General features: G+C 37.6%; 1 protein-coding gene across 3 annotated transcripts in view; it reads left to right on the forward strand.

The window, feature by feature from the left end:
* AP3B1 (adaptor related protein complex 3 subunit beta 1) overlaps positions 1–27,960 on the forward strand; it is a 230,528-nt gene that overhangs the window by 175,258 nt on the left and 27,310 nt on the right. For all 3 annotated transcript variants that reach the window (XM_044777965.2, XM_044777964.2, XM_070517893.1), the window contains one exon: positions 24,523–24,754. In XM_044777965.2, the coding sequence (XP_044633900.2) occupies positions 24,523–24,754 (232 nt within the window). The remainder of the gene's footprint in view (positions 1–24,522; positions 24,755–27,960) is intronic.

Raw genomic sequence — 27,960 nt, forward strand, 5'->3', positions numbered from 1 at the left:
GCCAATTAAATGTTTTATTCAGTCAACAAGTATTTATTCAGGCAAGAATATGAGGCAGGTGCCAAAGATATAGTAGTGAACAGGATGGGCTAGATTCCTGCCCTCAGGGAGTTTACAGTTGAGTAGGAACGTGAAGGAAAATTGCCTCAAAAGGATATAATTACAGTATACTCAATACTTTCATTTTGTAACATAGTTTTACCCATTTGGGAATTTCTGTAGATAAAAATTGTCATTGTTGTTCTCTGATGATGTCCATAAATACTATTACTTTATATTGGTTAAACTCCACAGTCCCACCTATTTCCCTCTATACAATTATAGTTAGACTCTACCACTAGTTAACTTTTGACATTTAACAGAGTTTAATATTTAGATATCTGAACTACTTTTCCTCTATAACAAGAAGTAGAAGGATAATTTTCACACACCGTGCTATTCACCATCTGCCTTCATTGAATTGGCGCTGTGGAGCATCACTTCGTCAGTGAAGGAGTAAAGCCTCACAGTGCCAGAGCGAAGGCAGTGCCAACTGCAGCGTTGATTAAACTAAGTTCTGTGCCTGTTGTTATGGTTGGCAAGCGTGGAATTTCCTATGACCAGCAAAAAGATGGCATTAAGTTTGTCAGTATGACCAAGAAGCCATGTAATAAGGTCCCCAGCCCCTCAAGGATTTATAGGCTGAAGGGTAGGCAAAAGGAAACCCATAGGTAATGCACTTGAATTTGGGCTGCCCCAGTGAGGCAAAGAAGAGGCATTTTTTTATGTACAAACCAAATTCAGCATCCAAAGTTAGTGTTTATCATTAGTTCTGTTGAGTTCCTTATCTAAGGAATATAGGAAAATGGCTAGCAACTAGGCTTATAGCTTTTGCTACTGACAAAGACAACAACTAATGAAGTCACATTTGTCCGCGCTTAGGGATGAGGTCCTGACCCTGTTTGTGTTCTGGGAACTTAACTGGAAAATAGAGAAGAGTGTCCATGAGACTTTTTTTTGGTACGGGGCTTACTCTATCGGTTTTAAAACAATATGAAGAAAAAGCAAAGCGTAATTTGGATAAATCTTAAGCAGAATCTGATTCACTGAGTCTGAAATTTACTAAACAGTATTTGGAATCATTAGGACAATGTGCATCATGATGATGGCAGTTGTAATTGAAGTTGATTTCCGTTTCTCTGGAGTGGACTTTTCTCTTAAGTAGATCTTCTTTCTTATTTTAATTGATCCTAGGCTAGGGCGTTGTAGTTTTGTTTTCCAGTGTGCTTGTCTTACGCTGCCAGAATACCAGCTCTCCACGTATGCGGGGGCTGAGCGCCTCCAGAGAGTCCCGGTTGAATACAAGTGTTTCCTAAGTCATGTGCCAGATGTTTCATGAATGTGTGATCTCGTTCCCCAGACAGACGACAATATATCTGTGATAAAGTCGGTTTCCTAATGTGGTGGAAGAACTAGCTTTTAAAAAATAGGTATTTTTTACACTTTACTGTAAAAACTTAAGGTATATTCAAGCCCCAGGCTGACAGAGAAGTCCACCTAAGATCAAATTCCTTTGAGTTTAGAGGAGGAAGAAATTGTAAGTCAAAATTAAAAATAATTTTGTCATTTTAAATTTGGGAAAAATCCTTTATTTGTTCTGATGAAAATGTCAGTAGTCATGGAACTGTGGTAAAAATAATGAAAAATCACTGGCCTGGGTCTGCTTAAATTGGAAGCATTTTTTAATTAAAGTTTGACAGTATTTTGTGCTTCCATGGCCTAGCCATGTCCCGTCTTATTCTTTCATTCAATTCTCTTCTGGGTACGAGCTGCTGTAATTTGGAAATTAAACTTGAAGGTGTGCATACTACTGCTTCATCTTTTGATTTCTGTGCTGCCTCAGGTCTCATAGTCAGTAACACACCGTAACCCATCTCTCCCTTTTCTAGGTTATTAAAAGGAGCTACTTTTTAAAAGAGATTGTTTGCATTAATTTTTAGATGCAGGGTTTTTATTGCAAAATATTTTTTCTTTGGCTGAAGCAAATATGTGCCAGTCTAAGTCCTGACTGGTGGAGAGCACTCAGTGCTTTGTCAATGTTAGAATAAAATTCTCCACGATGAGGAATCCACTGTGTCAGATGCTAATTATAGTTCTTAATGAACTAGTAATTATTATGGAAAAAGAAGCAGGTCACAAAAACAAAGAAAATACGTATATAAATCTGCAAGAAATGGGAGGATTAAAGAGGCCACGGTGGAGAAAGCTTCGGGCCTCTCGTTTTCTCTTCCTTGTGCTTCATGGTCAGTGGTTCCTTCTGCCTGCTGTGGGTTCCCTCTCCTCGGAGCCGAGACAGGCCACTGAACGTCTCCCAACTTCTTTCCGCAGATGATGGTCTTTTCCCTTTATTTATTATAATATTTATTATAATTAAATGTACTACAATAGGAAATAAGGTTGTTGAAATATCATTTGTTTAAAAAAGATTTAATCCTTTCTGGCAATTTAATTTTCTATATGCAAAGTTGATTGAACTTTGTGTTACTGTCAACTACTGTATTTCAAATTGTGATGCTTGTGTTGCATTGTGATATTTGCAGTGAAAAATATATCTTTTCAGCTTTAAGATATCTTAGATTATGCATTGCCAATTGTGTATTAGTTATTATTAAATCATACATCAGCCAGGTTACTTTCGTTGTTCTTAAAGCTTGCCAAAAGTTTTCTGAACATAGGGGAGGGCATGGGGTTGAAAATTGATAAGTATTATTTTAATAATATTAAATTTCTTAACATGGGAAATCTGACCTAAAAATGGAAAATATTATTGTGATACTTACAAAAACTCTGTTTGCTCTTCAAAGGAAAAGAAAATGAATTTAACTGTAAAGCACATGCCCAACTAACACTAAGAAATTGATTTATTACTAGAGAAGAGAATATGGAGTAAAAAGAGACAAGTACAGTATATGACCCTAATATCAAAGGAAAGTAAAAGCCACTTATCTTAGAATATATCAAACACACTATTATTCAGATCAGTCAGGAATGTAATTACAGACAGCTTTTATAGGCCTGATAGGGTTATTTCTTTAAATGTACAGCTGTTCCACATTACTGAGTATATAAATATCTCCCCCAAATGTTAAATTGATCCTGAAGATCTGCTTTACACTTCTGCTCAAAAAAGAAAAAAAGAAACAAAATTTCAGTAAGTTCTACTTTACAATGCGTAATTTAGATTAAGAGAAATACCCACCAAATGTAATGTATCTTTTTTGAATCTGAATTCAGGGAAACCAGCTCTGAAAAGACATGTCTGATAGTCAAGGAAATGTGAACACTGACTGGATTTTACATGAAATTAAAGGGACTTTCTTTTTCTTTTAGGTGTGATAGTAGTACTGTAAGTTTTCTTTGAAAATTCTTTATCTGTTCGACATACAAACCAAACTATTCACTGGTGAAATGAGGTCATATCTGGCATTTAGTTTTAAATAATTCAGAAGTAAAGGTTTCATTAGACAAGATTGGACAAATGTTGATAATTTTTGAAAGTTATAAGTACCTAGTTCATTATATTACTCTGCTTTGTCTACATTTGAAAGTTTTCGTAATAAGGTGTTTTTAAAATACGTAATTTCAGAAACTTGTTTATTTCACATTTTCACTGAAGCTTTGGCATTCGTGCTCGTAGAAGACATGACCTGACAAAGTTATCTTTTAAACTAGTATGTCAAAATTTGAGTTTAGTTCAGATTGTCATCTGTGAAATTAGAAAACGATAATAGTTTCTAAGGTTCCTTCCAACTCTAAGTCTCTAGACTTCATGGGAGAGACGCCAGGTGACTCCAGGGCTCATTCGCGTCAGCACCAGCGAAGGGCGCCGTATCTTTCACGTTAGGAATCTGTCATGGATCTAGAGAGACAGACTGGCGGCTGGAGCAGAGCACAGGGCCCTTCACAGGCCTTTCTGTTCCCAGTGCTCCACGCAGAATAGGTGCTCATCAAAAGCACGTTCAATGAAGGGATATAATCTTTCCCTGTTTCCAGCTTCATCATATAGCATCCATTCCCGCTGATGTCAGTTTAAAGGACTGTATTGTTAATATGTTAGTTTACTACGTCACTGAGAGAATTGTTCCTATTAAGCACGTCTTAAAAGTGTTGTGCTCCTTACGTGCTCTTTTTATGACTTAATGTGTAATATTTAAGACAGTAAAATGGAGAATAAGTTATTGCTTTAAATTGCTTGACTAAATGTGTCTCAGTAAACCATTCTTTATGTTTCTTAAATGCTCTCTTAATTTGGCTAAAAATTCAGCATAGTAAACTGAGAAGCTAAAAATATCATTTTTATTTTGTTTTCCCATCAATAGAGCAGATCTCCTAAAAATTTAAAGCACATCTTTCTAAGGTAACATTTACCTCCTCACATCTTTAGCAGCTATCAGACATGACATGGGACATATTCATTGACCCTAAAAATTTTCATCAGAATCATGCACTGAAAGGGGGCAGCCCTAGCCAGACAAGAGGCTCATTTCAATTTTAACGGCTGTAATTAAAGGTTAATTCACTGAGTCAGGATTAACGAGGAAAGTACAAATGATAGGCAAGCAGCTGCCTTTATAATACAAGATTAGAACAATGCAATTACAATAAGAATTAGAAAAAATCAACTTCCAGAAAGTATCCTTTAATGAACGAATTAAATTGTGATTCCTAAACATGAATATATCAGATAATACTTCTTAAGGAGTTAAGGAAATTGATATTGTATATCTAAGCACATATTATGTCAAATGTAGAAACAATGGTTAACACTAAAAACTTTTTCATTATTAGGAATTTGCCAAAAATATACGTATATATCTAATTATGATGTTTTTAAATGGTAAAAAATTTTCCCACTTGAGGCTCATTTTTTGATGTCCGCTTATCTTTACCTGAATCATAATGGATTTTCCTCCTTATATGTGCCACTCCTACCAAGTACCCCTTATGTTTATACCTTTAATCTATTTTTCTTATAGAGCCTATTCCTAAAACTTTTTAATCTAGTGATAATAAGAAAGTTGACACATGTCATTTTCTGGTACATTATGTTTACATATTTTAAGATTTTTCTCACAATTTAAGCTCAGTGCTATATATTATTTTATGCAGACCATATTACTTTATTTTTAGTGTGATGGACCCTTCAACCTGAGTACACTGGGCCAAGATTGTGTGTGTGTTGTATATTGCTGGAAAACAACCAGACTACATACGTGTTAAACATCCTTGTATGAAAGTCCCTTGCAGAGTCGAGTCACACAGGGCTCCAGCAAGTGGTACCATTTTCTTCTGTTTTTGTATTGTCGTGATTGAAGCCATATACATTTTCAAATTAGTTGAATCCTAAATTCTATCAATTATTTATCATCTGTCGCAGGATTCAAAGCGAAGTTGTATGCACTTAGGCTTATAGATGCAAAGAAAATAATTGTCCATGATCAGTGCAGACTGTGGAAAATTGTTCCTCACAAGCTGAGTTTCTGTAAAAGGAGTTAACATTCTGTCAATCGCTCTTGAGCTGATTTAGTGTAATAAATCTGTGTGCTGGGGTAAATCTGAGTATGGATGCTTAGAAGCTAATAATCCAGTAGCATCATTCCTGGAAAAATATAGAGTGCTATTTGAAGATTATGGAGCCTGTGATATGCAAAAGTATAAGCACTGTACTGCTGTTACCAGGGAGATGAGTTGTAAGTATAATATAGATTTACTTGGTAAATGATTTTTTTTCCTTGTGTTTTTTTTTTTTTTTTTTTGGTTAAGCTGACAAGTGCTGGAGAATTTGCTTTCTGTATACATTGTGGGGAACTGGGGAAAATTGATAGTGTTTCACTGATACTTAGATTAACGCACACATTGTATTTGGAGTGGGACAGCATGCTGTTTTGAACAATATTTTGACATTAAGAACTCCACAAAATAGTATTTAAGCCTCCTTTGGCGTGGGCAGTTGATAACTTTTCATTCATAATTAGCTCATAGAGAACCGAGAGACATTTCAGGGAAATTGAACTGTCAGTGGGTAGAAACAAGCATTTGACCTCATCACATTGAGTGGGGCCCATCATAATTTGTTCATTTGGTGCCCATCAGCCCAGCCTCATCTCTCATACGGCACCTCGCTGACCTTCCCTCTCCAATTCCGCTCAGTTCAGCTTTAATTATGACTCTGCAGACCTGAAGAAATATTGCAGCTTGCTCTCAAAAACCCTGAACTGCCACTCACCAAAAGATTGGTTTTTAACAGGTAATAAATGCCCAGAGGAAATGGTGCTGTGTCCACATAGAGAACTGTGGCTTCTTTTGAGGTTTTGCTGGCTCTCAAGTGTGTCACTGTTGCCTGGTGAAATTTTTATTTCTAACAGTAAGCGCGTGACTGAATTCACTGCTGTAAGGAAATATCATGAGTTCTTTAATTTAGGTAAACTTTTATCCATCCACAGAAGAAATTCTTAGTTACTGGGTTTTCCAGTGAATTCACTAAGCCCGTCGCCTATTGAAAGTTGAGAAACAACTTTAGGTTGTTTAGGTAAAATATTACTATTTTTGGAATGCCGCATTTTTACTTTTTATCTTAATAATTACTTTTTGAGATATTGACCACCCCCATAGAGGAAGAGTGAGAAATCATAAATTCCTCTTCTAGCAATATACTTAATTATAATTCATCAAATAATTTGGCAGAAGGACTATCCTGCTAACATCTTGTTTCTACCAACGAAACAAAGATGAAGTTTAAAGTAAGCATTCATGTTGCCCACCATACCGCAGCACTTCCCCACCCCCCCACCCCCATGATAATATTTTTGCAATGCAAGTTGATAACAATCAGAGACTATGTACGAGGAAAATATAAAGCTTAGAAAATTGTAAAGTTTAGCTTTTGTTTTCAAATTATATCCCTAAAGATTTCATTACAAATAGAAATATTGAAAACTGTAGTCCCATACTGTGTATCCTTGTAGTGAATGTTAAACTGTCAGCAGGATTTTCAGGTCATTTGACAAAAAGGATACAGGTGCAGTAGCCAGCAGTGAAGGTGACTGCTAGTTTCATCAATCACTTTGCCTTTCTTTAAGTTGATACATAATGGACCCCTTCAATCAGCTTCCTTGTTCTTTGTCACTTGTTTGGAAAGAAGAAAAAAAAGAAAGGTGGAAAGGCTGGACTCTGAAGTCAAGGTTAGGAAATGAATTGTTAGTTATTTACTCAGGGTGCAGAGGACGTCAGTGTGAAGGGAGGCTGGCTCTTCATAAAGCGCCCACTTTGTCAATGGACGGTAATACGCGGTTTGAAGCTTCGCACGGGCTTGAGTGGTGGAGTGCTGCTCACGTAGTGATTCTAATATGAATTTGAAATGAAGACGTGCTTTGTGACAGAGACATGTTTTGTGCCAGAAAATGTTCAAATACATGTTTGTTTTCTTCTGGGGATTACGCCAAACAGCTTGGTCACAGGAGCATAATTATAGGTAGATTGTGAATACATGTCAGCCCCCGACAGTTTCATCTTAGTCCTTCTGTTGTACTTGATTTGAACCAGAAATTTTCTAAAATTCTTTGGGAAAAAAGAGTTTGAAATTTTACACAGCTTCGTTTGCTAAAACCCATAGATGTGCCACCCAACAAGGTTTGAGTGCCTTGCTGATTCTAAACACCCAGAGAGTAGGTGAAACAGTTTAAAGGAAACTCTCAGAAAACAGTGTCTGGCTTATTTTAACTGTTTCTTCCTTAGAAAACAATACGTTTTAACTAAATTTTTAAAGAATGATGCACATCTGGAGAAGGTTATCAGTTCACCAGTCTTTTGATAAATGGGCACAGGGCATCATGACATGTCTTTTTTTTATACGTGACCAGATTGTGTGTATTCTGAAACTCACCAGTGTGCTTTTCAGGAGTATTTTTTATAGATATGTGACTCAATACCTATTTCGAAGCTATCAGCCAAGAGGTTCCGTTATCTATCAAGAGGCAGTGTAATGATCCGAGCAGGTGGCAGATTAAACATAAAAATTACATGTCATGGCTGTGTGAAGTTTCTCAGTTCTTGCAGATCTCTAAGAACAGTTTGGGTAGAGTGGTGAATGCAGCTTAGTGTCTTACATTCTTTGCAGACTTCGTGTCTATGGATGGAGCTGGTTGTCTTTCGCTTTCTAGGAAAAGCTTTGAAGGTTATGGTTTTCTTGGCGAAAGTTCGTTTTGGTGTTTTAACCTGAATATTACTATTAATAAACGTGAATGGAGTATCTACTACATTCTGAACATTGTGGTATGAGCTGCAGCAAATAAAACAAGCAAGCCCTGGTTGCAGTTTAGGGGCACATCCTACAGTCTCGCAGAGACGGAAACCGTGAACACGGGAGCACACAAGAGGGTGAGTCCAGCTACCCTGGGAGTTCATGTAAAATGTTTTGGTTTCCCTTTTATCTTGGATCATAATACTGAATGCCTTCTACAGTGTGATTTACAGATGTGGAATTTCCACCAAGAAACATTTTGCCTTTCTACATACGTTTCTGTCAAACCAACGCAGACTGAATGGAGTTTTTCTGAGCAGCATTTCTTGTATCCCTGGCGGTGCCGCTTTTCTCACGTAGACCTGGTTGCCTCAGCCCTCGCTGGTACACCTGCAGTATTTATCCCAGCAGTTATAACTCTCCCTTTTACGTGAATGGTTGCAAATGCTTAAGAATCTGGATTCAGAGACTCAATATAACCTTTTTAAAAATCTGACCTTTTTTGGTGCTTGTTTCAGAGGAAGATGGCTCTAGAAAATGTAACATTTTTGAGTTTCTTCAGGATTATCACTCTGAATCCCTACCCTCTCCTTCTCTAACCCGGGTGTTTCATTATCCTGACCTCCTTTGCCCCACCCAGACCCTTTCATTTTCCTTGTTTCCTTCCTTTGCTGCCATTGAAACTTATTTTGTGCCTCATCACTCAAGTGTCTGTGACTCCTACTACTTAAATAATCACCTTTTGCTTGTGTAGAACTCGTACAAAATGTTTCTGTATGCCTTTTTTATCAGAAAGGCGAATACATGCTGCCTAAAGAGAGTTAAGAGATCGTCTTGGATAATATGTGGTGCATTAAATTGGAGCCTTCAAAAGACAGTTATTTTATTTTTTCCATTGGTTCTCAGTACTTGTTTATTAGCCAAATGAATCAAAATCAATTCAGTGTGCTCTGCAAAAACAGAGAAGGAGGAAGAGGGGAGGGGAATTTTAAAAAACCGGTCCTCTTTAGATTCTGACAAATTACTATCCGGGTTTAAGAGCCACTCAAATTATTAGTGTCTATACTAGTTGAAGCTTAAGTCCAATGAGAAAATACTATAGGGAAAGCAGAATTTTTGATGCCCCTCAGGTCTCAGATCAGCCGTTGAAAGATGTATGCAAACAAATTTATAGCACAGACTCCACAGATGGGTGTTACGACACCAGAATTCACAACAGTAGTTTTCAATTAGACATCGTAATTACCTTTGTTAGTTTCCTATTGCTGCTGTAACACAAACTTGGTGGCTTATAACAATGCAAATTTATTATTATCTTAAAGTTCTGGAGGTCAGAAGTCCAAATGAGTCTCACTGAGCTAAGGTCAAGGTGTCAGCACAGCTCTGTTCCTTCTGGAGGCTGTAGGGAGAATGCTTTTTCCAGCTTTTTCCAGCTTTTAGAGACTGCCCACATTCCTTGGCTCATGGTCACTTCCATCTCCAAAGCCAACAATGGTCTGTTGAGTTGTTCTCACACTGCGTCACTCTGACACTTATTCTCCTGCCTTCCTCTTTCACTTACAGGATCCTAATGATTACGTTGGCCCACCCAGATAATCCAGGAAAATCTCCCCATCTCAAAATCAGCTGATTAGCAACGTTAATTCTCCCTTGCCATGCAGCATTGCATATTCATAGGTTCTGTGGGGTAGGGTTTGGATACCTTCGAGGGGCCATTATTCCATATACCACCTCACCTATAGAATCTGTGGGGAGAGGAAGATGACTCAGAACCCGTAGCTCACCTGTCAGATTGCAGAGCAGAGGAAGGGTAGGGCCATGGCGTTTCTGGAGGTCGTCCTGATGCAGAGCCAGAGCCCAGCATCACACACAAGCGTGTACTCTTTGGTCTTGGTGTTGCTGGCGCCATGGTGCTCGCTCGCTCACCGTCCTGGAATTCAGGTGGAGTGCTGCTGCGGGGACACGCCCAGCTGCCGCGCAGGCAGTTCTTACTTCACTAGTTCTACTTGAGTCCAGTCAGAACCACTCCAGTTCAGAGAAATGGGAAATTTTCAGACCAATCATGTTAGATTAAATTGATAGCTTCCTATTGCTATCTTTTTGATGCTTAAATCAGAATTTTTATTTCAAAATTTTATAAATTTTCATTTATTGGAATCAGAATTATGATAGTGTTTCTCAGTGAAACATTGATTTATCTCGGTAGATAATGGAAAAAATCTCAAATGACACGAATCTTTGTGCAGAGGTTTTTAAGTATTTAAGTATTTACTATCAAAAGTAATTGTAGGCACAAATAACTGAATAGTGCTTTCAAGGCTGTCTTAACAGACAATTCAAAAGTTATTCATACTTTTTAAAAATTATACAAAAATATGCAAAGAAATTATTATTCTCTAGGCTTAGCACTTTGTTATTTACATGGTGCATAAGAATAAAGTTAAAGTTAAATAGCACAACCAGAAGGACCTACTGCCAGAACATACAACTACTTACTGGGGGGCTCTGGGGAGAAGAGGAAGAAGAAGAAGAAAAAGATTAGCAACACATGTTAACTCAGGTGCCAATCTTTAAAAAATAAATAAATAAATAGAGTTAAATAATAATATGAAAATTGAATTATAAGAAATGTCAAAATGGGGTGTGATTAATGTTACTAGGGGCTGGAGTAGCGTCAGAGAGAGTTGAATGGACAAACTGGGGCTTGAGCTGAGCATCGTATTATGGGTAGTATTTGATACTTAACTAAATCATGATTTATTCAAGGGAATCCTAAGTAAATAATGATTTACTATGATTTAAGTAAATTATAGAACCAACACATGACTTCTATGTGCAAGATTGGCAAAAAGTAAGGAGCACACTGAAATTTAGAATTAAAAGTGCAGTGTGTTTGGAGAGCTATGCTTTTCGATTTTTTAAACGCTTATTTTTTCATCAAAGTATTGTAGATCTAAGAATGCCTGTTCTTAAAATGAAATGACAGGGGCTGGCCCCGTGGCCGAGTGGTTAGGTTCGCGTGCTCCGCTGCAGGCGGCCCAGTGTTTCGTTGGTTCGAATCCTGGGCGCGGACATGGCACTGCTCATCAAACCACGCTGAGGCAGCGTCCCACATGCCACAACTAGAAGGACCCACAACAAAGAATATACAACTATGTACTGGGGGGCTTTGGGGAGAAAAAGGAAAAAAATAAAATCTTTAAAAAAAAAAAAAAAATGAAATGACACTTTCCTGAAAAAAAAAACAACACAAGAGTTGGAAAATTGTTTCATATCCTATGATTAATATCTCTGGGGCTGATTCTTTTTTCTTTGGTGTGTTATGTAGAAGATAATCAAAGCTAACCATCTCAGAGCTTACTGGCTGTCAGACTTAGTGCTTCAAACCAAATGATTGACTTAATTTTTCCTCTCCCTGGGAGCTACATAAGGAAAGGAACCCTAAGTGTCCACTGCTATCTCCCAGTGGAGTGAAGTCTAAAATTAGGGGAATCATGAGAAGAAATAATTTAATAAAGACGGGAGAATAGGAGCTAAAGTTAGAATTTGCCATAAATTCGATGGCGAGCTAGCTCAGGTAGCAGTGGATGGCAGAACTGCGTCATGCCACAGGAAATCTTGGGATGACTTAGCTATGACTCCTTTCCTGTTGGCGTGGTATCCTCTTCAGTAAACTCTTAGAGAAAACAAGCAGAAGGTACCACAACTCAATGATAAGGTGGGTGGGCAATAATATCCTCCAAATGGTACTGTGTTCTTGAAGAGTTGGATTTATTTCTGGACACCGACCTTTTTAAAAGCAATGCATCATTCTCCATCCAACAAATGCCTGCCATCACCAATAATATGTTGGCATGTCCATTTTCGGCTTGTAGTACAAAATAAATGAAAGCCAAGGACATTACAATTGGGAGGGAAGGAGAACGGTTATTTAAAAGGCTTTTAAATGATGTCACTATATATTCTTTTAACAACATCCTCTAAAAGCCTTTGAAAAAATAGTCCCTTCCTCCCTCAGTTGTTAACAAAGACCATTCTAGGGACTGCTCTTTAAGAGGCTGTTAAATGGTGATACTATATTTTTTAACATCAGCATCATTTAGAAACCTTTTAGAGAGCAGTCCTCTTCCCCCACAACTAACAGAAAAACGGCATGGGGGAAGGGATTACTTTTTTAAAGGCCTTTGGATAGTTCTATCAATAAATACAGCAACATTGTCTTAAAAGCCTTTCTCCAATGGTGGTTCCGCTTTCAGATATGTACTTTTAGCCTCATGACCCCATGTTATCCGACGTTAGTGTTTTAATGTTAACTGAAAACTCAATTTACTAATAATCCCAATAATGCCTTTTATTGAAGAGCTTAAAAATCAGTTTCACATATACAATCTCATTTACCCTCACAACAACTCAGTGAAACAGACAGGATGTGTACAATTAGCCCCATTTTACAGAAGAGAAAAACAGAAGCTAAGTGAGGTTGTGACTTAGCCAAGGGCTCCCTGCTGACGTGTGGCTGAGTTGAAACTGTAACCAGTTTGAGTCTAAACTGTAACCGTCTAATACTCCATCCATCCAGCTGCCTCCTGTTACCTGCGTTACTTTTTTTTAGTGATATTCTTCATTGCTCTTTTCAACATGTCCAGATACTAAGAGGTAATTCCTTATAATCAGTATAAAAGTAGGACTCTATAATTTCAGTACCAAAAATAGATATGTAGATGTTAGAGGTTTTATTAATACTGTAATCCTGAGCAAGTTAAAAAGAATAAAATATTTCAGAGCATAGTAGTCTTCCTATGATGTTGCAGCATTCAGATTTTCTTAAGATTCCTTTGCTTTATGATGTGGGCTTATGAAATTATCACTTGAAATCTGCTGTCAGATATCTAGTTTATTAAATAACTGATACTTTAAAGACATTTTTAATCTCATTATTTTGATTTGCTTTTGAAAGTTATTCTGTTGACTAAGGATACTGATAGTTAAGATCAAATTCAAAAAAGTTTCCTCAGTTATCATTAATCTTTGGAAAGAAATAATAAGTGCTGGTTCTTCCCACTTCCTGTAGTTCTTTGAAGGAGAGAAGAAAATCTCCCCACCAGCTTGCATGACTGACCTTTAGTTTCCTTTATCATAAGGAATAGTTTGTCCTTGTTGAAACAGGAATTATAGCTTATTGCTTGATAGAAATAACACTTCAAATTGTTACATTTTAATCCTAGTTCTGCCACTGTTTTTTCCCTCTTGCTAATAAACATTGTCTTTAATGACAATTAAAGAAGAATACTTTCATCTACAAAAGACTTCCATGTGCAGTATCTCACGAATCCTTATAAAACGATCCCATCATTTAGGTAGTCTTACCTTACCCTTTATTGTACAAATTCAAGCTCAGAGAAGTTAAATGATTTTCCTCTCATCAAATACCTTGAAGGTCTTCTACCTTAAAATCCAGGATTTTCTTTCTTACCACTGCCAACCCTGACTCTGCTTGAGAAGAAGTAAGCCATAGCCTTTCTTGCTTCTGAGGAAAAATGCTTCATATTTGGGCATAGCCAGAGAACACATGGGCCGATGCCAGAGCGCAAGCGCCCAGGCCCCAATCCAGGACTTTCCAGAAAGATTGATGGTCAGGCAACTTTAATGAAAAGAAAGCTGGGTCATAAGAAGGCTTTGCTACCACAAACATGGACTCCAAAGACTCTAGGGTTCCTATGTAGTAAATCAAGTTCTTCCTCCCTACCTCCTCACTGAAGAATTTAAAATATTTATGTTCAGTTCAGAAAATACATATACTATATAAAAATTACATATATATGTGTGTGTGTGTGTGCGTGTGGGTGCGCGCTTATGGTCTCAGGACCCATTTCCTCATCCTCACCCTGGATCAGGAATTCCTCAGCAACTTATGGTAGGTCTGACTGGCATCTATGATGTAAAAGGATCCTTTTCCCCTCTATCAGATTCAAAGAAAGCATCCTTAGAGGGACCTGTTATTTAAAATTAAAGTAGCTGTAATAAAACTGCCTTTTCAATTTGTGCATCAACTAAGACACACCACTTCTCCTTCCTCTGGGACTTCATCTCGATGAGGTCCCTGTTCCTCTGGGCCCTAAGTTACAGTTTGTTTAAGTGCAAGCCGCACGGCCAGTTTTTAGTTGCAGTGGTCCCGCCTGTGAAATACAGAGAACGGCCACTGATTTCCCTGACGTACTTTTGTAAAGTGTTATTCCATAGCCTAGCTTTTCTCTGAGGACCTCCATTTGGATCTTGCTGTCCTGTAGTAAATATTTGCAGCATGACCTCACTTAGAATGCTCTGTAATTCTGTCTTTGATGAAATCATTGTCACCAGCAAGATTGTTTCTGGGAAGCTCCCACCTGTTGCTTCTAGCCCATTCTGTTTTCATCCTCATCTTCCTTCCGCTTATGAGGCCTATTCCATCTTACTATACTCTCTTCCCTTCCTTGTCATTCTCGTCTTAGGATCTCTTAATCACTTACCCGCATTCAGTAAAGATCTTGGCATCTTACACGTAATCTCTGCAGTCCACATCATCATGGGAAGTCACTGTAAGTATTAACAGCCTGTGCAATACGTAACCTCACAGCCTCTTGATCTCTTCAGTTCAGTAACTTTCACCTGCACTGAATTTCTGCCACACACTCTTTTATTTCAGCTCTGGAATCTTATCCTACCTATGGCAGTCCTGTTCCTGGGGCCCTTCACTCCTCCAAGTTTTCTTTTATGTTTAGCCTTGATTTACAACAATCCTGAAAGATAGTTGGTAGTTTCCCCATTTCCCAAATGTGGAAATTGAGGTCCCTAGCATGAGTAACTTCTTTCCTGCCACAGGGTTAGTAAGTTACAGAGCAGGAATTTCAGCTGAACTTTCCATCACACCTCACTGAGCATAAAAGAGAGGAGAGGTAAACACTTTTAAGAGAGTTACTTTTACAGGAGCCTGTGGTAAAGACTGGAATGTAAGGAATCTAAAGACAAGGAGACCAGTTTGAATGGGCAAGCAGAAGTAAAAGGAGAGCAAAAGATTGGGAAGGACACCAGGTTGTTAATTATGGTTAAACCTGAGGGGGAGTTTACTAATATTTCCATACTACTTGAAATTATTTTCAGTAAACATGCACTACTTTTGCAATTTTAAATAAAAGATTTTTTACATATTTTAAGTGTCACTGATGATCTGAACTAAACTGGTGGTAGACAGACAGAAAAGACAGAAATGAATACAAGAGACATCAAACTTGTCAGCTATTTGTTGGAGGGAAATAGGAGGATGTCAGAGATAACGCCAAGGCTCTGAGCTTGGTTACAGTGGAAGAGGATGCTAACTCTTGCTTTTTTATATTATGTCATTGATATTGTCAGTGAAAAAGCAGTAGAGGGGCCGGCCCGGTGGTGCAGCGGTTAAGTACGCACGTTCTGCTTCTCGGCGGCCCGCGGTTCGCCGTTTCGGATCCCAGGTGCGGACATGGCACTGCTTGGCAAAAGCCATGCTGTGGTAGGCGTCCCACATATAAAGTAGAGAAAGGTGGGCATGGATGTTGGCTCAGGGCCATTCTTCCTCAGCAAAAAGAGGAGGATCGGCAGTAGTTAGCTGGGGGCTAATCTTCCTCAAAAAAAAAAGAAAAAGCAATAGAACTGCTAAGATCAATTGTTTGTCGCATCTATCATATAACACAACATGATTGTTTTGTCTTATGCAAAATGTTCTGGTTCTAATGAAATTTGTTGTAACCAATTATTGAAACTCTTCTGCTAAACAGTTTGAAAACTAGAATCAATTTTGTTTTTATTAGCACCCTTAAGTCAAAAGTCAGAAAAGAAATGTAAAAAAGAATAGTAGAACATATCTAACAATAATATAACACATCTGTATTCATGGTTCTGGAACAGTTTTGCTAAGAAAGTGGTAAATAAAAGTATCTAGGCATCATTCTGGATTTCAGATTTATAAAAAACATGAAATGTATTGACAATGAAGCTTGTAGATTTCCGTTAGGGGAAGAGAAGGAATAGGGTATTATAATTTCCTTCTCATCTCGACACCAATCTAAACTGACTACATCCTCTACCAGGAGGTCAGGAAACTTTTTGTAAAAGGCCAGATAGTAACTATTTTCAGCTTTGCAGGCCACAGCCTCTTAATTCTGCCTTTGTAGTAACAAAGCAGCCAAAGACAATCTATAAATGAATGACTGTGGCTGTGTCCCAATAAAACTTTATTTAGGGACGTTGACATTTGAATGTCACATAGTTTTCGCATCACACAAGTGTTATTTTTCTTTTGATTTTTTTCAACCATTTAAAATGTGAAACCCTCCTTAGCTCCCAAGCTATATAAAAAACAGGCGGCAGGCTGCATTGGGTCCACAACGCAGAGTTTGCTGGCATCTGCTTAACACCATGCATGAACTAAGATACTTATGAAATGTTTATTGATAATGTATTCAGGTCTTTCTGCAGATTTATTTTTTATAACATATATTGATTATTACTGGAGTAAGAGTTAAAAAAAAGTCTCATGTTTTTCATAATATATACTGATCACTAAAGTAAAAATGTGAAGAATTAACAGTTACCTTCTCGAATACCTGAATTTCCTTATATGGAGGAAATTGTCATTAGGATTATAAACCATTTTTTTAAGTAATATTTGCTGGAACATTGAAATATATTTCTTTGAGTCTGTGTTTATAGTTATAGCTAAGAGTTAAGCAGATTTGCCCTCTGCTCTTTTTAATCCTATTCTGGGTACCAGGCTTAGCACTGTGAATTAAAGATAGAAAAGACTTCTACAGTCTACTGGGTAAATCAGACAGTACTGTAGCTTTCTACATTGCAGCTCATCAGTTGAAACATACGTTGGTTCAGAAAGTACTAATTTTAAAGATGAAACTGTATCTGTTTACAACTATTTTCTGGTCATTTTTATAACTCATCTATCTAAATATACACTGCTGTAAAATAAGCCAAACAAAAGTAGATATGAAAAGAGGATTTTGTATACTGCAGATCTTCATATTTTTGAAGTCCAAAAGCAGAATAGATTAATAATATACTTAAAAATGATGAAGTGACTAAATGTGGATTAAAGCATAAAAGGCTGGAAAGCATTGTTTTTATAAAGCTGTACGTGGAGTGTCATCCTTGAAATGGTAATGCAGATGCTGAACAAGGTTTATTCTTGGGCACTTACTTGATACTCCATGTTTTATTTTTCAATTCTCATTTAAATTTTATAATTCAATCATTTTGAATAGCTATGTTCAAAAGAAGTTTTACAACTTTAATCTTAATAATCTCAAAAAAAGCAGACATGCTATGTCATAAAATAACTATTAGTGACTAGTTTGTATCCTATAAATCTAACTTGAGTTGATAATATGGTCCATTACCAGCTAACTGCACGGAGTATTTTTCATTTTACACTCTTCAGTTACTTTTTAGTGAAGTGTTAAAAAATATGAAGCTTTTCTCCTCTCTAAAACTGCACGCTGTCTGTCTGTTATTAGGGAGATAACAGCTCTTATAAATGTTTCAGTAAGCGCTAAGTAGACAGTTATGTGCACTCTCATTCCACGCTTATTTGCTTACTGTAATAAACTGATAAAATATGTGTGGTTTGTCTCTGTGTATCTACAGGCATCATGAGTCACATAGATTTCCTTTAGAAATAATGTTGTGTCTGCAGAATTGATTGGTTATTTTCATAAACCATCTAAAGGTACACAAACGACTTTTATTATTTAAACATATGCTGTGTAAAGATTTGTGGAGGATTATCTCATTGTTACCTGGTGCTTTTTGTTCTGTTAACTCTAGAAGGGGCTTTTTCTTTTAGAGTTATTACAGACACTGGACTAATTACCTCCTCAAGCATTATATTGAGGATAACCCATATCATTTGCTTATAATGCAGCTAGATTTTAATTCTTTGAACATTAGTAGTTAGATAACTAAATCAAAACTTTTAATGTTTTCAAATATTGTCTTTCATACTATCCTGTTTATACAAGTTTTAATATTTAATGGGAAATAATGCTTTTATCTAAAACTAGATATTTTGAGAATTAGTGTTTGTATCATAGAATTCCTTCTAGTTAATGAGTTGTTCTTTGTGTGTGTCTTTAAGATATATGGTATTTTTTCATTTTTTTTTTACAATTATATGTAATGGAAAATTTCTAGTCAAATTATATCCTAAAACCAACAAATATTAATATTCATAATCTCTGCTTATCACCACAATGTACTCCTATAAGACTAATAGTTTAAGGAACAGTGTTATAATTGAGCACACAGCATCAAATAAAGCACAGTTATGATCAACACTAGAAGTATATTATCTACAAATCTCTATAATCATTGAAAATAGTAAAACTATGCTTTGAGTTCTGAAAATGGGTCAAATTATGGTTTATATGTTGAACATAAAAGTGGGAAATAACTGGGGAGACAGGTAATAAAGATAATAAATAAGCAAAATTATATGTATTGTGTTAGAGAAGGTATTAAATGGCTGTGGAAAAAGAAGAAGGGGAATCAGAAGAAAGACATACAAGTGGGTTAAGCCTCATTAAGAAGGTCACATTTGAGCAAAGAAGCCATGTGAGTATCTGGAGAAAGCGCATTCCGGGAAGAAGGAACCAAGGCCAAGGGCCTATGGGGGAGCATTACTGGTGTGTGCAAGGAAGAGCAGGGAAGTCAGGGTGGCTGAAGTGGAGTGAGCTGTGGGTTCAAGAGTCATAGGAACTGAGGTCAAAGAACATTACAGGGGCCAGGCCACATGGCCCCGTAGGCATTTATAAGGATTTTTCGCTTTTGCTCTCAAAGAAATCAGGAGCGGTTGGAGGCTTTGAACAGAGGAGTGACATGTAACTTTATTTTTTGACTGATTCATCCTGGCTACTATGTTCAGTCTGCGCTCAGTAGGGTGCAGGAGTAGAAACAAGAGCACCAATTAGAAGGCTGTCAGAATAATCCAGATGTGAGATAGGGGTGGCTCAGACCAGGATGGTAACAGTAGAGGTAATGGGCAGTGGTCAGATTTTACTTAGTTCATTCAAATAACTGTGAATTCCTTCCCTGAGTTCTCCCTCAGGTGCCAGCTCTGGCTTTTGTGTTCTCTTAGTATCTTAGTCATCTCTGTCCTGGCATTTATCACCCTGGTTGATTTCCTTAGTTCTCCTCAGCTGAATGATAGACTCCTTGAGGACTGGTTTACTCTTTGTCTCTGTATCATGGTCCCTAGTGCAGCAGTTGGCACATCCAACTTAATAAACGTTCGTTAGTTGAAAGAGTGAATTAATAACAACGATTAGTAGTTACTTAGTGTTTGAAGTAGCAGTGCTCTTATTAGACAGGGAGCCCTGGACGACCTGATTCTTGGACAAGACCACCTTTCTCCCCTGGATGCCCATGGGAGACACAGAGTCAGAGGACAAAGACAGGCAAAGTAGTACTTTATTATTAGCCGGGGTTTTGCTCTCTAACCCCAGTATAGAACTCCAGTGAGTTAGGACGGCCACATCAAGGACTCTTCTTTCCTATAGAAGGTGGGACTAAGTAGTTTTGAACCAAAGCAAGGTGTTAGGTTGAACCGTATAAATTGCTGATTTGACTGTTTTGACCTACAGAATTGATAGATACGTATGGTTCAGCCTAATCAAAGGGCTTATCTGAGTCTCGGATCTCACCGTTCCATACCTACCCAGGCTTTAGGAAAAGGAGTGAGAGAGCACATTCTCCTATCATAAGCTTATTCCCCACTCCCCCAGTTAGTGTCCTGAAATCTGACTGATCTTGATTAGTAGTTGAGTGGAGAGTTAAACAACAGAGACCCAATTTGAACCAGCTTAAGGAGACAAAGAACTTACAGGATGGAATGATAGGGTATTTCACAGAAAACCAAGCTTCAGGAAGGATGGGAATATATCAGCTTCAGGAACCATCCAGACCAAAGGTACCAGCAGGCCTCTGTGTCTCTCATCTGTGCTCTTCTTTGCAATTTCTTGCTGAACAATATGGCAGGAAATATGGCCACAGACATTAGAGTTTTAAATCTCAGAATTTTAGCCACTTGAGAGAGACTGGCTCACCTTCCCAGGACCCAAATCCAAAAATCCTAGGAAAGGGACTCATTAAGCCAGGTGTCCATTCTGAGCCACTTAGCGTGGACCAGGTCGTGAGGCAGCATACGAAATGTCAGCTGCCTCAGGAATTGAATGTGTCCAGGTTTCTAGAAGATGGTGGGGTGTGCTGAGCAGACAGTGCCCACATAACCACTGCAGGGTAGAACAATGGGGAGAAGGCTCCCTCGAAAGACCAGCACTTAGTCTTAAACCAAACAAAAGCAACCCTAAAACTCCGAATTTTTCTTGTCCTTCAGTGTTGTAAAACTTACTTGACACTTTGTTGTTGGCTGTCAAAACACATCATGATAACTTCAGAAACCCGTAGAAACAATTAACCGGGTCATAACATGGACTTTCATAAAGGAAAGTCAAAAGAAAAAAGTAGTTTCTACTATGTAAAGTGGTATTCTCATTCTCAAAGCCACTAGCCCATATGTGCCATTGTGCGTATTCCCAAAAGGCACTCTTGAATATAAGCTGGATTTGTAGTTCATATCTACCCCTCAGTCAGTTGCCATTGCACAGCTGTATATGATAGTCCTACTAAGTGTTAATGTAGCTATATGGAGTAAGTGGATCTGGGAAATGTTGAGTGACTAAAAAAAAACTAGATGTCAAGAACTGTGAAGGGTATGAGAAGTTACCCTACTTGCAGACTAACAAGTTAGCCTGAGACAATTTCATGGATGCCAGTAGAAGACCTGAGACTCGTGTGTGAAAGACAAAGGTTTATTACTCAAAGCAATAGCAGTAGTCAGAGGAACATCATTTGCACTTCTCCGAAGCCCAGCTCCCACAGGATGACACGATGAAGGCCAGGTGATGGCTGCGCATGGAGCAGGTTGCTTTACCCAGAGGAACCTGAGTATGGAGGGTCCCCATCTTTTAGAAGGGGCTGTTAGCAAACCTGTCCGGCTTTGCCCTAGAGGGGGCCATTTACCTGTTCCCAAAGGGTGTCTGTTATACAAGCATCCTTGAAAAGATTTTCAGGGCCAAAGTTATTAATGCCTTTGCTCAGAAAACATGCAGAAACGTGAGAGACCTGTGGAGAATTTTTCCCCAACAACAGGGGCAGGGGAGGAGAGGAGAGGGATGTAACATGTGTGCCCCTGCATCGGGGGTGAGCAGACTTCCTCTGTCAAGGGTCCGCATAGGGAATTTCTTAGACATTGCAACCACTCAGCCCTACCACTGAAGAGCGAAAAAGCAGTCAGACATTTTCAGTTAGCACCGTCCTGTAGTTAAACAAGTATGTATTATTACCACAAAACGTGCCGTTTATGATGCTGTTTGTTGTGGAAGAGAACGCAGACCTCCGTGTACTATCACAGATAACCTCTGAGGATGGTCGGGGAGGTCCTTTTAGATGCTGAATTCATTAGACAGTGCTTCTGGAACTTGGTCGAGTGTGGAGAGAATTATACTGTCTTTCTTCCTTTGCACATCCCTTAACATCTTTTCAGCTATTATAGCAAAAGTGCAGAATTCTGAGACAAGGTAGAACAAAACAAATATTTGGACCGTGTGTCCCAGGATTCGATTGAGAGGGAGAACAGCAAACCAAGACATATTGGTAGCTCTTGAATGAGCTGAGGCGAACGTTGTGAGCGTCTTCCCTGGAATTTAGAGGGCTAATTCCTGGCTACTTGTGAACCACGCCCCTGCTTCTGTCCTGCTTTTCTCATACTGCTACTCACTTGCCTCTCTCCAGCTTTCAACTTTACTTCGCTGTGTTATATGTAGCCCAAAACTTTTATGCTTTTCCATAGACGTAAAACTGGCTACATGGACATGTATTTAATAATTCGGGGAAAACTGTGGAAGAAAAAAGAAAAGTAAGACTTGGTTACTGTCTCCAACATGCTTGTCACCTAATTAAGGGAATGAAGATAAAACACCAAAAATATAATTATCCAGTTAAGGGCTTGTGTTAAGGTTGATTGTCATAGGTCATAGCCTCAGCGACATGGGAATTTGTGGGAAAAAAGATTTTTGCTGAGGGTAAGTGTATAAATATGTGTATATTCTTGTACGAACACTCACGCACATGTGTTCTGTGTCAGTTTGCTTATTTTTATGATGCCCTCTATCTCTTTGAATGAATGTCCACTGCTAAAGATTGCTGTCTTCTGTGATGCTAATAACCCCCCCAGAATTTGTAAAGGAAATAGAACTTAGTGTGAGCACTGAGACAGAGAGTTTTGAAAATAATTTTCATACAAGGAAAGAAACCTAAGTTTAGAAGTGAAAGTGCTTTGAAACTTAAAATGCTGCACTTTTATCTTCGTCAGAAGGCCAGAGTAGAATGCATAGGCCAGTTGCCCCATGACTTTAGATGGCTGAAATTTAAAATTTACCCGATTATTTATTGTATTTTACAAATATACTCTTGCATGTATTTTTAAGATGATTGTTTTAAGTTGCCCACCCTTCTATGTTGAGCTTTTGGAGAAGGAATACTGTATCTTGATGCTCAGAAGACACTGTTTATTGTTTTGTATAGATGATAATTAACTCTGGGATTTTTGTTGATTAGTTTTACATTATTAATATTATTAATTTTTTAATGTCCTCAGGTGTCAGTGGCATGGTGAACGTGTTGACTAGGTTAATATGTACTCTCACAATTATAGTAGATAACCTAGTTTGGGAGAGCACGCTTGTTAGGAAAAAATCTTGATTAGGCCTGTTTAATTACAAATTGATTTTTTTTTAAAGCTTGCCTGTGTCAGGTCAAGCCACATGCAGTACTTTGAATGGAAATATGGCCACCACAGGACTTGAGAATGGACTGTGTTTCTTCATTTAATATGCTGTCTCTGCCTCTCATTCCACTTGAGATTGAGGGGAGAATCTGAAGTTCAGTGGAAGGATAAACAGATGATTAGCCAAGAAAATTGCGGGTTTGTGGTCGGGGGATGGTATGAGGCAAGCTTTGTTTGCCAAATAATTGAATCCTCTTGTAGGGCTATAAGAAATAAAACAATGTGGTACTGGTTTAACAGCTCAGTCAAGGCCCAAAAAAGTCTCCAAATACATAAATTAATTAGAATGTTTGCATTTACAGATCATTGAGGAAAGACTAGTCATTAAACCATGTTCACACGACTAGTTAAGTATTTGGAGAAAAATAATTAAATGTAAAGCCAATATACCTAAATCAGTTCCACGTGAATTAAAAAATTGAAGCCACGAAAGCTCTAGAAGAAAATGTAAGCAAATAGTTATTTGATCTCAAAGGAGGGAAGGTCTTTTAATCTTGAAAGCAAAGGAAGAAGCTGCCTTAAAGGAGGTCATAATCTTCAGTTTACGGTGAAAGAAATTCAAGGTGAAAGAGGGTCAAGGAGTCAACATTGGACATGAAGGTGCAAGATGATCCTTATTGGGGCCGGCCTGGTGGCGCAGCAGTTAAGTTCACACATTGTGCTTCTCGGTGGCCCGGGGTTCACTGGTTCGAATTCTCAGTGCGGACATGGCACTGCTTGGCAAAAGCCATGCTGTGGCAGGCGTCCCACGTATAAAATAGAGGAAGATGGGCATGGATGTTAGCTCAGGGCCAGTCTTCCTCAGCAAAAAGAGGAAGATTGGCAGTAGTTAGTTCAGGGCTAATCTTCCTTAAAAAAAAAAAAAAAGATCCTTATTGGCAGATGATATAATCTCTTACAGTTCAAAAGACCGAGAAAATCAACTTACACACTACTAAAACATAAGAAAATTAGCAAAATGTCCAAGTATGGTGTACCTAGAAAAAAATAACAAAAAAGTTTATAAACTCTAAAAATATTGAATATAATTATCTAACCGATTGTTCTCTTCTTATTAGACATATATTGTCAAAATATTTTAATATACACCTGCAAAATACAGAAAAAATTTAATAGTGTTTTGAAGCATCTACTTTACTTTTTTTATGGTTCTGACATAATATCTGTGTGTGTGATGTCCTACTAATCTTTGTTATTGTGGTTTATGTAATACTTTAGGGAAAACAGGAGTTAAATGTCATAAATTTTTGCATATTTTCTAAGAGAATTACTAACTAGATTCACTAATTTATCGTTTTTTTCTTTTTCTGATGTGCAACAGGTCAGTACTCCTGTCTTTGTGCCAATGAAAACTCATGTGCTGCTTCATCGAATGAGTGGAAAAGGACTAGCTGCCCATTATTCCTTTCCAAGACAGCCTTGTATTTTTGGTGATAAGATGGTCTCTGTACAAATAACGTTGAATAATACTACTGATAAGAAGATAGAAAATATCCACATAAGGGAAAAAAAACTTCCTATAGGCATGCAAATGCATGTTTTTAATCCAATAGGTAAATATTAATTCTCATTTAAAACTTTAACTATATTTGATAATTAAATGTGTTCATTTTAAAGTAAAGTAGATAACATTATTTTATTGAGAGTTGTTAGCGTACTTAGTTTATATTTCTTTTCCCTTTTTAAACCATATTTATCATACAAGATAAATACATTCCTTTGCCCTTGGTGAACCAGGTGCCAGCAATGGTAACACTCGTAGTGATGAAACGATGGGTCTGAAGAATCAGAATTGCCTCCTATTTTACGTGTCTGCATCACCTTCCCCACCTCTCTCCTGGGTTAACTTCATTCCCTGCCTGATACTAGTCTTCCTTTTTGAACACAGGACCTCCCATATCTCCCCTTCCGTTTCTTTCCACAGCGAAGACTGGGGATGTACCCTATTCCGCTTGTCTTCCTTTCCGTGCATAGACTAGCCCATGGTATTTTACTAGTGTTTATACACATTATGTTTTACAGTATTTTTAGTCTGTTGGCATCGTTTAAAAATCAAGATGCTTTCACATTAAAAAATAAACCCAGAATTCTCACTTTTCTCGGAAGAAAGCACAAGCTATGGCAGTACTGGTCCTCTCTTCCCGGATGCAGCACACCAGCTGAGCAGGCTGCCCCTCCGACACAGCGTGTGCTCCAGGTCACCTCAGTACCCGCCCCATCATATCATCGCACCAAACAAGTGTCATCCCCTTCCATTTTTTTAAGTATTTTACCAAAAATATACTTTTTAAAAATGAAATGTAACAATTGTATGTCTTACTTTGAGTTTAAAATAGTGTAATAATTAGAGTGTCTGTCTCTGTTCTTTCTGTTTTGTGTAAGTGGAGACAGTCCTAAAGTTTAGTTGGGAAAAACTTCAGACAAAATCGCAATGAAAAGTGATAGAAGCTTTCTGTCAGTGAATCCTTAAAACATTACAATCAGAAAGCTCCAGATAGTTTCTTTTTATACTACTTTAGGTGAGCAAAGCCTTTGGCCAAGTAGCTGTGTCTTCTTTACTCACCATTTCACATAACTCTTCTATTTTTCTTCGTCTTCACCTCAGTTCTTTGACGTTGTTCAATTCTCCTCTGTAGTTTTCGCGAGTCATTCGGTAAAGGAGGTCATTCTCTGTGTTATATTTTTACACAAAGGAAAAAAACAATTCCTAGTAGATGAAATGTGCTAGACTTTTATAAGCAACCAAAGTAGAGTAGAGTTAAAGTAAGTTGATTTCAGAATCCACTTAATACCCTTTTTTAAAAATAATTTGGTAATTAAGACACCATTTAAAGAACACAGTGTCCTGATTTTTATTTAATTATTTTGTGAAGTTAATATATTGCTAAGGAATTATAGTATATCCCAATCTGTGTCCTTTTTATTACTTTAAATCCAGCATTTTTTACCTAGTTAAAAAATTAGTTTAGTTTAAGAAGTGTCAAGCAGCTGATATATGAATTGTCTGAAGGTTGAAAATGTTATCCAAAGGTTAAAACAGTAGAACAGTATTAGCGTTTCTTGGAGCTGCATAATGAGTTGATGAGTTGACCTTTTGTTGGCCTATGTAGAATAGAAGAAATAAATATAATAAATTTCATAGTATGGCCTTAACGCAGAAATAAAATGTAAATGTATCCGTTGCCTCAGTACTAGTAATAGACTATTCTTTGGCAAATTTTTATGACTGTAATGTTTCATTTATTTTGTTGGCATTTATTGAATACCCTCAAGATACAGAGTTCTTTCCCATGCAGTATATATTTGTGTGTAACACCAGCTGGTCTCTTTTATTAGTAGATTACGGTAGAGTTACAGAGTATGATACACTTTAATTGGTCCTCCAAAAACATCGTAAGAATGCAATAAAAAACAAAGCCTCTGTTTTCACGTCTTTGTGAAACAAGGGAAGTAAGATTTTCTTATTTAATATGTACATATGCACATGTTGAGGAGTCTAGCAGCTTTCTTATTTATCATCAATCTGTTCTTTTTGTCTATAATATGCTGTGACTTTTGTCTGGATTTTGTCCTGCCTTTAGCATGAAACTGGATTCCTTGCAAGAGTATTAGGAATAATATGCCATTTTTCCCTGAGACCAAGTACATGTGAGATTTTTAAAAAAGCAGACACACAAAGAATAGCCTAAGGCTCTATGCAATATAAGTTAACAATTGACAAGTTTGAGTTCACTAAGATTTCACCAGTTACTGAACAACTATCATATCAAAGTAGATGGCATCTTGTGTGATTTTGCTTTTTGTTATTGATGGCGTAATAGAGCCTATGTTTTTCAGCCATTTCCATATAACCCTCTCATGTACATAGGAGTGATCCAGAAGCAGTATGCAAGTACAGACACCTGATTGAGTACTCTTTCCCAATGTAGTAGGCTTCAGATATTATAAAAGTCCATTAGTTGAATAACTTTATGCTGATCACTTTGCTCTTGAAGCATTCATACAGTATAACATGTCGTTGATCATGAGCTGTCCTCCAAAATTAGCATGGCACTAAGCTCACAGTTAATTATTTTAAGACTGAAGACGGTACAAAACTGTGTCAAAGAGTGCTATCAACAAGACATCTTGAGAACTGTCATTTTGTCAAATGAAATACAAGGATACATGATGTGGAGAGATCCAAATAATGAATGCCATCATGTTTTGAAGATGCCAGCATTTGCTACCAATATGGTGTCTACTGCAAACAAGACCAAACCCCAGTGTATCTCTGGCACAGAAGAATGCATTAAGGATTCACTAAAGAATAGCCTTGAGCAGTGTGGCTGACAGAGCTGTGAACTAATAAAGTATAGCTTTAGGAGAAATGCAAGCAAAGTATCACTATAGATATTTACTCTACAGAAAAGCCTGTTTGCCAGAGATTTAGGCCGCAGGTCTTCTGGTACTTGTGTAGCATACTGGAAAATGTTAGGTTTACAAAACAAATGAAATTCAAACTGAAATCAGCAAACCAACATATATACCACTAATCAAACCAATAACATTTTAAAATCAGCACCAAACAAGTACCCTCTTATAACGCCTAATCTCCCCTGAGCCTATGAGAAGTAAACATACTCCTTAATATATTAAGCTTATTGAATTATTCTTCTCTATCATCATCTCTGTCATGGTTAGCATTAAGTAGCAAATCATACTTACCAACAAGCCCTAGGATAGTCACAGTTTACTGGATTTGAGTGGGCTTGCTAAA

Source organism: Equus asinus, chromosome 9, assembly GCF_041296235.1.
Source record: "Equus asinus isolate D_3611 breed Donkey chromosome 9, EquAss-T2T_v2, whole genome shotgun sequence".
Lineage (NCBI taxonomy): Eukaryota > Metazoa > Chordata > Mammalia > Perissodactyla > Equidae > Equus > Equus asinus.